The sequence below is a fragment of the Mizuhopecten yessoensis genome, unplaced genomic scaffold (assembly GCF_002113885.1).
Source record: "Mizuhopecten yessoensis strain PY_sf001 unplaced genomic scaffold, ASM211388v2 scaffold6373, whole genome shotgun sequence".
Lineage (NCBI taxonomy): Eukaryota > Metazoa > Mollusca > Bivalvia > Pectinida > Pectinidae > Mizuhopecten > Mizuhopecten yessoensis.
The window spans coordinates 134778-148762 of NW_018406517.1; the positions used below are offsets into that span (position 1 = coordinate 134778).

The window sequence follows — 13985 nt, forward strand, 5'->3', positions numbered from 1 at the left end:
TGGTACTCCGGTTTCCTCCCACATTAAGACCCCTTGCGTGCTAACATCCGGGCCAACAAGAGAATTAATAAAAGTTAAAATCACTTGTTTCATAATTGTTGTATACGTAAGATAAATAAAGTTTATATATATAATATAGATTGCTTCATTATGTAGATATCGCCCACGGGACTCCGCAATGAACTCCGAGACATTCCACTACAAAAGAGGAGCCAACCAAGTTTTTTCTCAGCCCACCCACATCATCGACCCCAATAAGTTCTCGGATGATGAGGTACATATATACATATAGAGGTTTGAGCTCAACAACTCTCTGGGTTTTCAGTCATCAGAATTTTTTTGAGTGTCCTTCCAATGTTGGGATCGTTGTTGAAAATATAGGTTGAAAGTTATACCACAATGTGATGAAATGAAGACCTGGAGTATTCTCCTTTTTATACTGTGTTTATACACATAGAGAAGGTTGTCGGGTAAGTCACCTGATGCGGGATGACTTACATGTGATGTCTATGTTCATTGGTGGATGTGTGTCATTCTACACATCAGTAACATTTTTGACGGGACGTACATTGGTATGAGGAGCACTTGTCAGCTGTCTGTCAGCTGTCCATCATTCCACACTTTGGTTTCTGCAATATTACTTGCCAAAATAATATTCAATTTTGATGAAACTTTGTTAACAAGTATGAGATACTGAGTTCCAAGATGAGCAAAAAACCATACATACAATGTAATTAATGGAATATGGCTCTGATTGTTTGACGGTTTCCACAAGGTAATTAAATATCGTTCTATATTCATGAAATTTGTCATGTGCATGAACAACATACATAGACCAAGGCCAAATTCAAATTTGAGCAAATTTTGTGCATAATTACTTTGCATATTATGCTTTGATTGGTTGACAGTTTGTACATCTTAACTAATGAAATATGTTTTGATTATGATGAAAACTTAATCAGTATTTATATAAAGACACAGATAAAGGCTAAGTTTGGAAATGAACAAAATCTGCCCATAATTAAATCACATACTCTGATTATTAGTCAACAGTTTCCACACAATAAATTAATCATTTATGACCGATTTCTGATGAAAAGTGGTCTATATTCATATTATATCAAGACATTAGGCAGAGACTAATTTGAACATTTGACAGACGAATGTATGCTGTCCTCTTGTTACATTAGCTATGATGTTTCTATGTGTGATTTCTAGTGGCAGTTTGACCCAGTGAAGGAGACTGTTCCTGTAGTGATACACGCTGTAGTAGAAGATGATGGTTGGTATTAAACTTTCATATTCTAACAACTTTTTGTTTCTTACATTCTTTCCTATTTTTCTTTAACATTTGCATAACACATAAGTACAATATTTTGAAAAATAGAAGGCAACCTTTGAATTAGACAAAGTATGGATACCAGAAATCTATAAATATTTTGTTGATAGTTGTTATCTGTATATACCACTCATACCATGCCCACATGACATTTGTCACTATCACCAATCCTTATCTCTATAGACCACACCAACCATGTCCACACGACATTTGTCACTATCACCAATCCTTATCTCTGTTGACCACGCCAACCATGCCCACATGGAATTTGTCACTATCACCAATCCTTATTTCTGTAGACCACACCAACCATGCCCCCATGGAATTTGTCCCACCACAATCCTTATCCCTGTAGACCACATAAATCTTGTCCACATGACATTTGTCACTATCCCCAATCCTTATCTCTAGACCACACCAACCATGCCCACACGACATTTGTCACTATCACCAATCCTTATCTCTAGACTACACCAACCATGCCCACACGACATTTGTCACTATCACCAATCCTTATCTCTAGACCACACCAACCATGCCCACAAGACATTTGTCACTATCACCAATCCTTATCTCTGTTGACCACGCCAACCATGCCCACATGGAATTTGTCACTACCAACAATCCTTTTGTCTGTAGACCACACCAACCATGCCCACATGCCATTTGTCACTATCACCAATCCTTATTTCTGTAGAACACACCAACCATGCCCACATGACATTTGTCACCATCACCAATCCTTATCTCTGTAGACCACACCAACAATGCCCACATGACATTTGTCACTATCACCAATCCTTATTTCTGTAGAACTCACCAACCATGCCCACATGACATTTGTCACTATCACCAATCCTTATTTCTGTAGAACACACCAACCATGCCCACATGACATTTGTCGCTATCACCAATCCTTTTCTCTGCAGACCACACCAACCATGCCCACATGACATTTGTCGCTATCACCAATCCTTTTCTCTGCAGACCACACCAACCATGCCCACATGACATTTGTCATTATCACCAATCCTTATCTCTGTAGACCACAACAACCATGCCCACACGACAATTGTCACCATCACCAATCCTTATTTCTGTAGACCACACCAACCATGCCCACAAGACATTTGTCACTATCACCAATCCTTATCTCTGTTGACCACGCCAACCATGCCCACATGGAATTTGTCACTACCAACAATCCTTTTCCCTGTAGACCACACCAACCATGCCCACATGCCATTTGTCACTATCACCAATCCTTATTTCTGTAGAACTCACCAACCATGCCCACATGACATTTGTCATTATCACCAATCCTTTTCTCTGTAGACCACACAAACCATGCCCACATGACATTTGTCATTATCACCAATCCTTATCTCTGTAGACCACAACAACCATGCCCACACGACAATTGTCACCATCACCAATCCTTATTTCTGTAGACCACACCAACCATGGCCACACGACATTTGTCACTATCACCAATCCTTATCTCTAGACTACACCAACCATGCCCACACGACATTTGTCACTATCCCCAATCCTTATCTCTAGACCACACCAACCATGCCCACAAGACATTTGTCGCTATCACCAATCCTTTTCTCTGTAGACCACACAAACCATGCCCACATGACATTTGTCATTATCACCAATCCTTTTCTCTGTAGACCACACAAACCATGCCCACATGACATTTGTCATTATCACCAATCCTTTTCTCTGTAGACCACACAAACCATGCCCACATGACATTTGTCATTATCACCAATCCTTTTCTCTGTAGACCACACAAACCATGCCCACATGACATTTGTCATTATCACCAATCCTTTTCTCTGTAGACCACACCAACCATGCACACATGACATTTGTCATTATCACCAATCCTTTTCTCTGTAGACCACACAAACCATGCCCACATGACATTTGTCATTATCACCAATCCTTATCTCTAGACCACACCAACCATGCCCATACGACATTTGTCACTATCACCAATCCTTATCTCTATAGACCACACCAACCATGCCCACACGACATTTGTCACTATCACCAATCCTTATCTCTGTTGACCACGCCAACCATGCCCACATGGAATTTGTCACTATCACCAATCCTTATTTCTGTAGACAACACCAACCATGCCCACATGACATTTGCGGTGGTGGAGAGGAGCTCCCAATCCTTTTCTCTGTAGACCACACCAAACATGCCAACATGACATTTGTCATTATCACCAATCCTTTTCTCTGTAGACCACACCAAACATGCCAACATGACATTTGTCATTATCACCAATCCTTATCTCTAGACCACACCAACCATGCCCATACGACATTTGTCACTATCACCAATCCTTATCTCTATAGACCACACCAACCATGTCCACACGACAATTGTCACCATCACCAATCCTTATTTCTGTAGACCACACCAACCATGCCCACATGGAATTTGTCCCACCACAATCCTTATCTCTGTAGACCACATAAATCTTGTCCACATGACATTTGTCACTATCACCAATCCTTATCTCTGTAGACCACCCCAACCATGCCCACATGGAATTTGTCCCACCACCATCCTTATCTCTGTAGACCACATAAATCTTGTCCACATGACATTTGTCACTATCACCAATCCTTATTTCTGAAGACCACACCAACCAGGCCCACATGACATTTGCGGTGGTGGAGAGGAGCTCCGCTGATGGCAGTTACATGATCAAACCACTCACACCAACCATGCCCACATGACATTTGCGGTGGTGGAGAGGAGCTCCCAATCCTTTTCTCTGTAGACCACACCAACCATGCCCACATGGAATTTGTCACTATCACCAATCCTTATTTCTGTAGACCACACCAACCATGCCCACATGACATTTGCGGTGGTGGAGAGGAGCTCCGTTGATGGCAGTTACATGATCAAACCACTCAAACAGAAACAGTTCGTTGATGGACTGCCTTACCTACTCCAGGAAATCTATGGCATTGAGAACAAACAGACTGATCGCTCAAAGGTAATGCACACTGCTAATTTCTACCCAGATTTGTAGCGAAGCATCAATACTTCATTACTACTAGATCCACAGGTCACTGAGCTGATTTATGTAAAAATAAGAAAGTAAATAATAAAGTTGCTTCAATATTCTGTCAGGGCTCACGCTGTCGGTAGCCATAGTAGCCATTGGCTACTTTTATTTTTTATTGGCTACTAAAAATATGATGTGGCTACTAAATTGACTACTAAGTTTTTAAAAATGGGGGAAATCTGTATCTTTGTCCCACTCAAAAACCCAGACCAGAAAGGCATCATTCTTCCCTCAAACTATACCCGAGTGGAATAAACTCTCACCTGACATTATTTCGAGCCCCACAACGGAATTATTCAAATCAGCCCTCTACCATCACTTTTCAAACGCAAATTAGACCATCTCGTATCTTTTAAAAACAATCTCTTTCCATGTTTCACTCCTCGTCTGACATTTTATCTTCAAATTGTTGAAGTTGGTCAGTACCATTTAGAAGTAAATGAGAATGATCTGTCTACTCATGTGTGTATTGTGGCTGACACTGATTGCGTAAACATAATCAGGGCCGTCACAGATCAGCACACGCTGTAAGGCTGGGAGTTAAATAATGCTTTTCTCTAAGTTGTGAAGTCAAATATCAAGCTTCAGATGGCAACAGGTGTTATAATTCGTGTACATTAATGGACAGTGGGGTCAAGTTAATTGGATGACCCATTGACATTGATAAAACAGTCTGATAAGCCATTCACACATAGGTGGATTCGCACATGTCCATTTGGCGGCGCCGTAAGCCGATCTGATCACCCTGTTACAAACACTGCATCCAACATGTATGGGTTGATATATTTAAATAAGTGTGCATGGTCTTCATTCACCTTTTCCAGTACCGTAGAAAGCATAAATGCGTCCGATATACTTGATTAGATGGTATAAGTATCGCCTTGAAACACCATGTTGAAGTGCCGATTTTCGGCCTTTCAGATCACTTCAAACGAGATATCGTATCAATGTTCTTTCGTGGTTAAATGTTTTAGAATTTCAAGTGGTCGAGAAAAGGTATTTAGCATCATGTTTTTTAACAACAAACCGTTCAGAATGTCTTTGACAGTCGCTTATATTAGGTGCCAATCGAAAACACGGGAATGACCAGCTGCGAGACGTATGTGCTCCCGTTTTATTTCGAAGGGTTGGTCAATACCGTTATAAATTTGTCCTTTTCCTTTCAAATGTGTTCTTCTGCCATTTGAAATGTGTGATCTTTTAAAATATATTTTCTTTTTTTTACATTAAACATGAATTACAGTGAATATAAACCCAGGAAAATTCTTATCAATATCGCATCACTGAGGCTACTTTTAATTTGGATTTTTATTAGTTTTATTTTTAGCTGGAAGGCACGGAATTATTGACTATCTAAGCTCAAAGGCGAATAATATCTTCAAATTATAACTTTTCAACCTATTTTTTTCACAATTCCTGTGTCAAGAAAATGAAATAAAGTCTGATTTTTCTCTCTTTTGAAAAGAATTCAAAAACTTCTGGTGGAAATTTTCAGCATTTTGATTTAAGTCATATTTTCTTATAATTAAAGCTATACCATCTGAAAGTTTAAAAAAAATACCATATTGTGGATCAAATTATAAACATGATGTATAACAAAATTTCAGTTTAACAGAGTACTCCTTAATTTAACATCATGTTGAATAGTATTGCACTTCAAAAACATTAAATATTGAATGATTTTAATGGAGGGCCTATCCGTAACGGTTGGAGGCCGAGAAAGTATAGCCACTGTTAAAAAAAAACTACTTATTTTTTAGGTCCAGGATGAGCCCTGTCTGTAATCTAATTATACCTTCATTCTTTCTTCATTTTATTCCTTCATTGTCTATAGTAATCTTATTCCCAAACACAGTGCATTCCGGGTAAAATGTATAATTGTTTTCTTTGCTTCAAGCCAAAAAAGTGTGATATATTGTCTATGATTTTTTTTCCTAATCTAATTAGGACATGCAAAGGTTTTTTAACCTATGTCAGGTGTTATAACCTATGTCAGGTGTTATAACCTATGTCAGGTGTTTTAACCTATGTTAGGTGTTATGACCTTTGTCAGGTGTTATAACCTATGTCAGGTGTTTTAACCTATGTCAGGTGTTATAACCTATGCCAGGTGTTATGACCTATGCCAGGTGTTATGACCTATGTTAGGTGTTATAACCTATGTCAGGTGTTATAACCTATGTCAGATGTTATAACCTATGTCAGGTGTTATGACCTATGCCAGGTGTTATGACCTATGTTAGGTGTTATAACCTATGTCAGGTGTTATAACCTATGTCAGGTGTTATAACCTATGTCAGGTGTTATAACCTATGTCAGGTGTTATAACCTATGTCAGGTGTTATAACCTATGTCAGGTGTTATAACCTATGTCAGGTGTTATAACCTATGTCAGGTGTTATAACCTATGTCAGGTGTTATAACCTATGTCAGGTGTTATAACCTATGTCAGGTGTTATAACCTATGTCAGGTGTTATAACCTATGTCAGGTGTTATAACCTATGTCAGGTGTTATAACCTATGTCAGGTGTTATAACCTATGTCAGGTGTTATAACCTATGTCAGGTGTTATAACCTATGTCAGGTGTTATAACCTATGTCAGGTGTTATAACCTATGTCAGGTGTTATAACCTATGTCAGGTGTTATAACCTATGTCAGGTGTTATAACCTATGTCAGGTGTTATAACCTATGTCAGGTGTTATAACCTATGTCAGGTGTTATAACCCTATGTCAGGTGTTATAACCTATGTCAGGTGTTATAACCTATGTCAGGTGTTATAACCTATGTCAGGTGTTTTAACCTATGTCAGGTGTTATAACCTATGTCAGGTATTATGACCTATGCCAGGTGTTATGACCTATGCCAGGTGTTATAACCTATGTCAGGTGTTATAACCTATGTCAGGTGTTATATCAATTGGACATCATTCGAAAATATCAGGACTGAGTGACTGGGATTTCACATATATACTTGTAGTGTATAGAGGTAATGAGGACGGTAATGAAAGGGGACAAACTGTGGAGAGTTTATGTAATCTACAATGGAGAACATGCTGTTGTGATAAGAGACCCTTCGCTGGGTCAGTGTGTGTGTTTGATGTGGAGTGTGTTATCACCAGTGTTAGAATTGAGCTCAGACACACGTGTGTTTCCCCGCTGACATTTAAAACTAAACCTTAGGGAACTGGCTCTGTGGCCTAATTGCCAGGACAACATTAATTGATACTCTCAATGTCCCTGATAACCCCCTGCACACACAATTGTACTGAATCTCAGCCTTTACAATTCATTTCAAACCTGGTATGTGTGTGGCTTTAGGTGTAGACAATTACCTGCCATCACCTGAGCCAGTAGGCTGGGAGGCCATTGGATTTTTGTTCACTTGTGTATTTTTCCAAAATACTTCTGTTTACTTTCTTGACTGATATGTATAAAACTTAGTACGTATAATTAGCACCATAGGAACTTGCTTGTGCTTGTGAAATTCATTTGCACTTTCAATTAAGTTATACCCTTTCTCTTGATTCTGTTTATAAAGTTTGCTCTGGTGGTGTCAACTTTAATTCAAGAAATCATATCTTCCATTTATAAATACACATACAACATACATGCCAGATCTCACCGAGTAAGGCAAAATTTCACGGATTTTCACCTCTGCTAAAGTCTTGCGGCGTGCACGTGGGACACTCTTAGTCTTAGCCACTGCGTGACGGTGTCGGCTTCACCATCAAAATTTTACCGTGAAGTCAGTAGATTTAATTAGCACAATAAATGTTTTCTGTCATGTTTGTAACGTTAGTTCATTGTTAGACACTTTGAAAAATATGATGTCCGGCTACGTGTTACTTAACAAATATACTGATATAAGATCAGAGAACGGTCGGTCAGGGGAACAAATATACTGATATAAGATCAGAGAACGGTCGGTCAGGGGCATATCAAAGAAGATAGAAAATGGCTTGGATCTGAATGCTGAAATATAGAATTTAAAAGTTCAAATGCAGAACACAGTTTGCTTTTCTTTAACAGCTGATTATATCTGTCCTCTTATTAAATGCATGTTTCCAGATTATATTACAATGCTCAGAAGTTCAAATGAAAATGAACACAGACAACTGTAATCCTTATAAACTCATCAAAATCCACAGTTCAAAGTTGATGTCTCCTAACTTGAACATCAGTAGTACTGTGGCTGCTGTGAATATTGACCTGTCCAACTGAATTGCGTAAATTAAAGTAAAATCTGCTTTTGCAGTTCATCTCAATTAATTACATGTGATAATATTTTGATTTGTAAACTTTGTGCTACTAAATATATATATAACCATATTCAATATAAACAAAAAACTCTGCCAAAATCAAAACAAAGTTCTTAACTTAATGATTTTGTACTTTATTTCATTGATTGAGTTGAATAGGATAAAAAAAAAATGTTGTGAAAAACGCTGTGAATAAAACCTACCTTATTTGAGCCTCAATTCCCTTAAAACGATTGTAAAACTCACAGAATGGTCTTTAAGAATTCTGGCATATATGATACAATGTAGTCTTATCAATTACAGCCAGTGAAAATGAGTTTGAAAAGTGGTTCTTTTAGATTGTTAAATCCTGCTAATTTCAACACTTGCTTCTCTGGTTCATGTTAGTTTGAGTTAAAACCAGATCTTATATACATGTGCAAATAGTTCATCATAACGATTTTGGCAGTGACCAAAAAAGCAAAGATAAAAACTTTTTTAATTCAAATTTTATCATTTTAGCTTGACCCAGATGATGACCTTGAAGACAGTGGAGCCGAGTGTGTGATCTGTATGTCAGATATGAGGGACACACTGATCCTACCCTGTCGTCACCTGTGTCTCTGTAGTACCTGTGCCGAGTCCCTCAGATACCAGGCCAGCAGCTGTCCAATCTGCCGCTCCCCTTTCAGGGCCCTCCTCCAGATCAGGGCTATGAGGAAGAAGCAGTCTGTACCCGTACATCAGGTAGGTCATCAGCAATTGTCTTTGCTTCAAACCTCGACTCCAAACCAGGAATGTGAAAGAGAAATCAGAATATTTTCCAATTTCACAAAACATCTTCAGACCAGGTCAAAAATACAGCCCCTCTATTAGGTAGATAATCATAGTCTCTCTGATATTTGACCAATAGGTACATGATATTGAGTGCCTCATTTAATAATGATAATTTGAGGTTCATACCGCTTCATCACAACCTAGTTCGTAGGTCCTCTCAAAGTGGTTCACAAATTATTATCCGAGGTTATAGGGCCTTTGCAACCCGCGAACATCTTTCTCAACTCTCTGGGGAGCATACAGCCAGTGCTACCATTTCAGTGCTCACAGCTAGCATTCAACAATTCTAGCACTACCCAACCACATACTCATTTACAGCCGAGTAGACAGGAACAAGCGGAGTAACACGTCCTAACACTAGACTACCGTGCCTCCTGAGTTACTTTCAAGGTCACAGGAATCATAGAGATAGAAAACTTAGATTTTCTAGTCAAAGCTAGTGCAAATCTTTTTCTAAAATATTGTATTCAGGTCGAAGGTCAACTTTGAGCACTGGCTGATGTCAAATCGCTTTCAGCAACTTTTCAGTCTGTAATGCCCAGTTTCCTGATTCTTAAACATTAGTGTGAAAGTCCCGTCCCCTCATCCTTTGTTCCTAACTTTGGAATGGATGGTATTCCATTTGTATAACCATATACAATGAATATGCTTGCTTTGCATGAATGGAACTTTACAAATATGTTACAAGGAATATGTTCCAGGATCTGTTCCTACCTGTGGGGATTTAGTTTCTTGTAATTACATTGAAATGATTTAGATCCAAATCCTGCAATCGGATACAATATATGTACAGCGCTAGCTCTCAACAAGATTTAATGAAACACATACAAATATGTACAGCTCTCAACAAGATTTAATGAAACACATACAAATATGTATGTTTGACAGCTCTCAACAAAAAACACATACNAACATACTAATATGAACTGCTCTCAACCAGATTAAATGGAGCACATACTTATATGTATGTTTGACAGCTCTCAAAAAGAAACACATACAAATAAGTACAGCTCTCAACAAGATTTAATGAAACATACAAATACGTACAGCTCTGAACAAGATTTAATGAAACACATACAAATATGTATGTTAGACAGCTCTAAACAAGAAACACATACAAATATGTACAGCTCTCAACCAGATTAAATTGAGCACATACAAATATGTATGTTTTACAGCTCTAAACAAGAAACACATACAAATATGTACAGCTCTCAACAAGATTTAATGGAGCACATACAAATAGGTACAGCTCTCAACAAGATCTAATGGAGCACATACTATAATATGTACAGCTCTCAACAAGATCTAATGGAGCACATACTATAATATGTACAGCTCTGAACAAGATTTAATGAAACACATACAAATATGTATGTTTTACAGCTCTAAACAAGAAACACATACAAATATGTATGTTAGACAGCTCTAAACAAGAAACACATACAAATATGACAGCTCTCAACAAGATTAAATGAAACACATACAAATATATATGTTTGACAGCTCTAAACAAGAAACACATACAAATACGCACAGCTCTCAGCAAGATTTAATGAAACACATACAAATATGTATGTTAGACAGCTCTAAACAAGAAACACATACAAATATGTATGTTAGACAGCTCTAAACAAGAAACACATACAAATATGACAGCTCTCAACAAGATTAAATGAAACACATAAAAATATGTATGTTTGACAGCTCTCAACAAAAAACACATACAAATACATACAGCTCTCCACAAGATTTCATGAAACACATACAAATATTTATTTTAGACAGCTCTAAACAAGAAACACATACAAATACAAACAGCTCTCAACAAGATTTAATGAAACACATACAAATATGTATGTTAGACAGCTCTAAACAAGAAACACATACAAATATGTATGTTAGACAGCTCTAAACAAGAAACACATACAAATATGACAGCTCTCAACAAGATTAAATGAAACACATACAAATATTTATTTTAGACAGCTCTAAACAAGAAACACATACAAATATGTATGTTTGACAGCTCTCAACAAGAAACACATACTAATATGTACAGCTCTCAACAAGATTTAATGGAGCACATACTATAATATGTACAGCTCTCAACAAGATTTAATGAAACCCTCTGGGTCCAGGAATGGAGCCCAAAATGGGTAAATATATGTTCCTATACTACTTTTAATGGAAATATTTTGCCATGATAGCTTGAATATGCAGGTGATCATTACAGGCCCTTTGGACATCTTGTTATATATATTTTTCATCAGTCAGTACATTATGAAGCCAATGAAGGTAAGCTAAGTGATAAATTTAATCAAAGAACTTAAATACCTTTTCAGAATCAACTACAAAAATATAGAATACAATATTCACAATTGTAATCTTTCAATTTTCCCTTCGTTTTAGCAGAAAACTTTAACAGAATTTATAATACTACGACTAATGGACTGAACTTATCAAACTCTACCTGTGAAATCAGTTAATATTTTGTCATTGATCATGATATTTCATTGAAATATAGTTCCGACAACTATCAAGTATCTATTGTTATAAATATTACGTAGACACATATATAATTATATGTTATGCAAGACACTTGTCTTTTCATAACAGGTTTATAAATCATCTTTCAAGATTTTAATTTCATCCATTTTATTGTCAGTTTCAAATGTGTATTTGACTTTTTCCCACTTAAAACAGTATCTCTTCCTAGAAAACCTATTTGTATTATTACATATATGATGTTCGTCATCCAATAACAAATTCTAGGACTGCTAAACATCCTTACCTGTACAAGTTACCTGTATAACTGTACAACATGGTCAACAATGGGCAGTTGATGTGAGGTCATGTTGACACTGGATCATAATTATGAAATTAAAGGAACCAGAATTTTCGGATTGTTTTTTACAATTTTTCTTCAGGATACCAATGAAATCTTTCAGATTGGGCTGCTATGAGGCGATTGTTTGGTAGTCTTATAATGAATCAGTCTTCATACAGAACACAACTGTAGCCTTTTAATATACCTAGGTAAACAGGACTGGAGTAGGTATAAAAGATGCAGAATGTTGCCCTGACCTACTGACAGCTATATATAGCTAGCTAGAGTGGACAGTCTGTGCCTTAAGTTGTCGTATTTTATTCAGCATATACTTATTGTAGGGAATTAAGGAAACCACAGCTGTTTGTTTACATTGCCTTGGTTAGATTTGATCTAGTATATCAGGTTTAGGTCATGCCCAACATGTCTATAAAGGTCCTGTGTATAGATATTTAATCAGCAGGATATATATAGGACTGCCTGTAGATGTTGCTGTATTGTTCACTCATGCGTGACAACATTACTCACAGGACAGACAGGTATTATATTGGAAGTTTGTAGTGAGAGAATCTAGTCCTCATTATTTACCTGTACATACCAGGTAAACATTATGGATGATTGCACATTAGGTTATGTCTAATAACTTGTTACCTTGTCCTTTGGATAATTTGGTGAATGTAATTTTCATTTAAGTAAAAGGGCTTTATTTTAAAGTTCTTTTAAAAAATTGGCACTTTTCCAAAATTCATACTTAACCGTTTTGCGGGTTTGATTTGATACTTACAGTAAACATACTCACACTTTTTGAAATTAATACACAACTAGGTAAGCAGGACTACATGTACAATTAATATACAACTAGGTAATCAGGAGTACATGTACAATTAATACACACGTACAATTAATACACAACTAGGAAGCAGGACTACATGTACAATTAATGCACAACTAGGTAAGCAGGACTACACGTACAATTACTACACAACTAGGTAAGCAGGCCTACATGTACAATTAATACACAACTATGTAAGCAGGACTACATGTACAATTAATGCACAACTAGGTAAGCAGGACTACATGAACAATTAATACACAACTAGGTAAGCAGTTCTAAATGTACAATTAATACACAACTAGGAAAGCAGGACTACACGTACAATTACTACACAACTAGGTAAGCAGGCCTACATGTACAATTAATACACAAGTAGGTTAGCAGGACTACACATACAATTAATACACAACTAGGTTAGCAGGACTACACGTACAATTAATAGACAACTAGGTAAGCAGGACTACATGGACAATTAATACACAACTAGGTAAGCAGGCCTACATGTACAATTAATACACAAGTAGGTTAGCAGGACTACACATACAATTAATGCACAACTAGGTAAGCAGGACTACATGTACAAGGGGGGGACAACTAGATGGGCAGGACTCCAGGTACAATTAATACACAACTAGGTGAGCAGGACTACATGTACAATTAATATACAACTAGGTAATCAGGAGTACATGTACAATTAATACACAACTAGATAAGCAGGCCTACATGTACAATTAATACACAAGTAGGTTAGCAGGACTACACATACAATTAATGCACAACTAGGTAAGCAGGACTA

At 37.1% G+C, this 13985-nt stretch overlaps 1 protein-coding gene across 1 annotated transcript in view; it reads left to right on the plus strand.

The window, feature by feature from the left end:
- The window catches only part of LOC110452066 (E3 ubiquitin-protein ligase MGRN1-like), a 34667-nt gene that overhangs the window by 3259 nt on the left and 17423 nt on the right, over window positions 1–13985 (plus strand). Inside the window, exons 5-8 of the mRNA XM_021500347.1 lie at window positions 157–274; window positions 1219–1282; window positions 4210–4373; window positions 9210–9434. Of these exons, the coding sequence (XP_021356022.1) occupies window positions 157–274; window positions 1219–1282; window positions 4210–4373; window positions 9210–9434 (571 nt within the window). The remainder of the gene's footprint in view (window positions 1–156; window positions 275–1218; window positions 1283–4209; window positions 4374–9209; window positions 9435–13985) is intronic.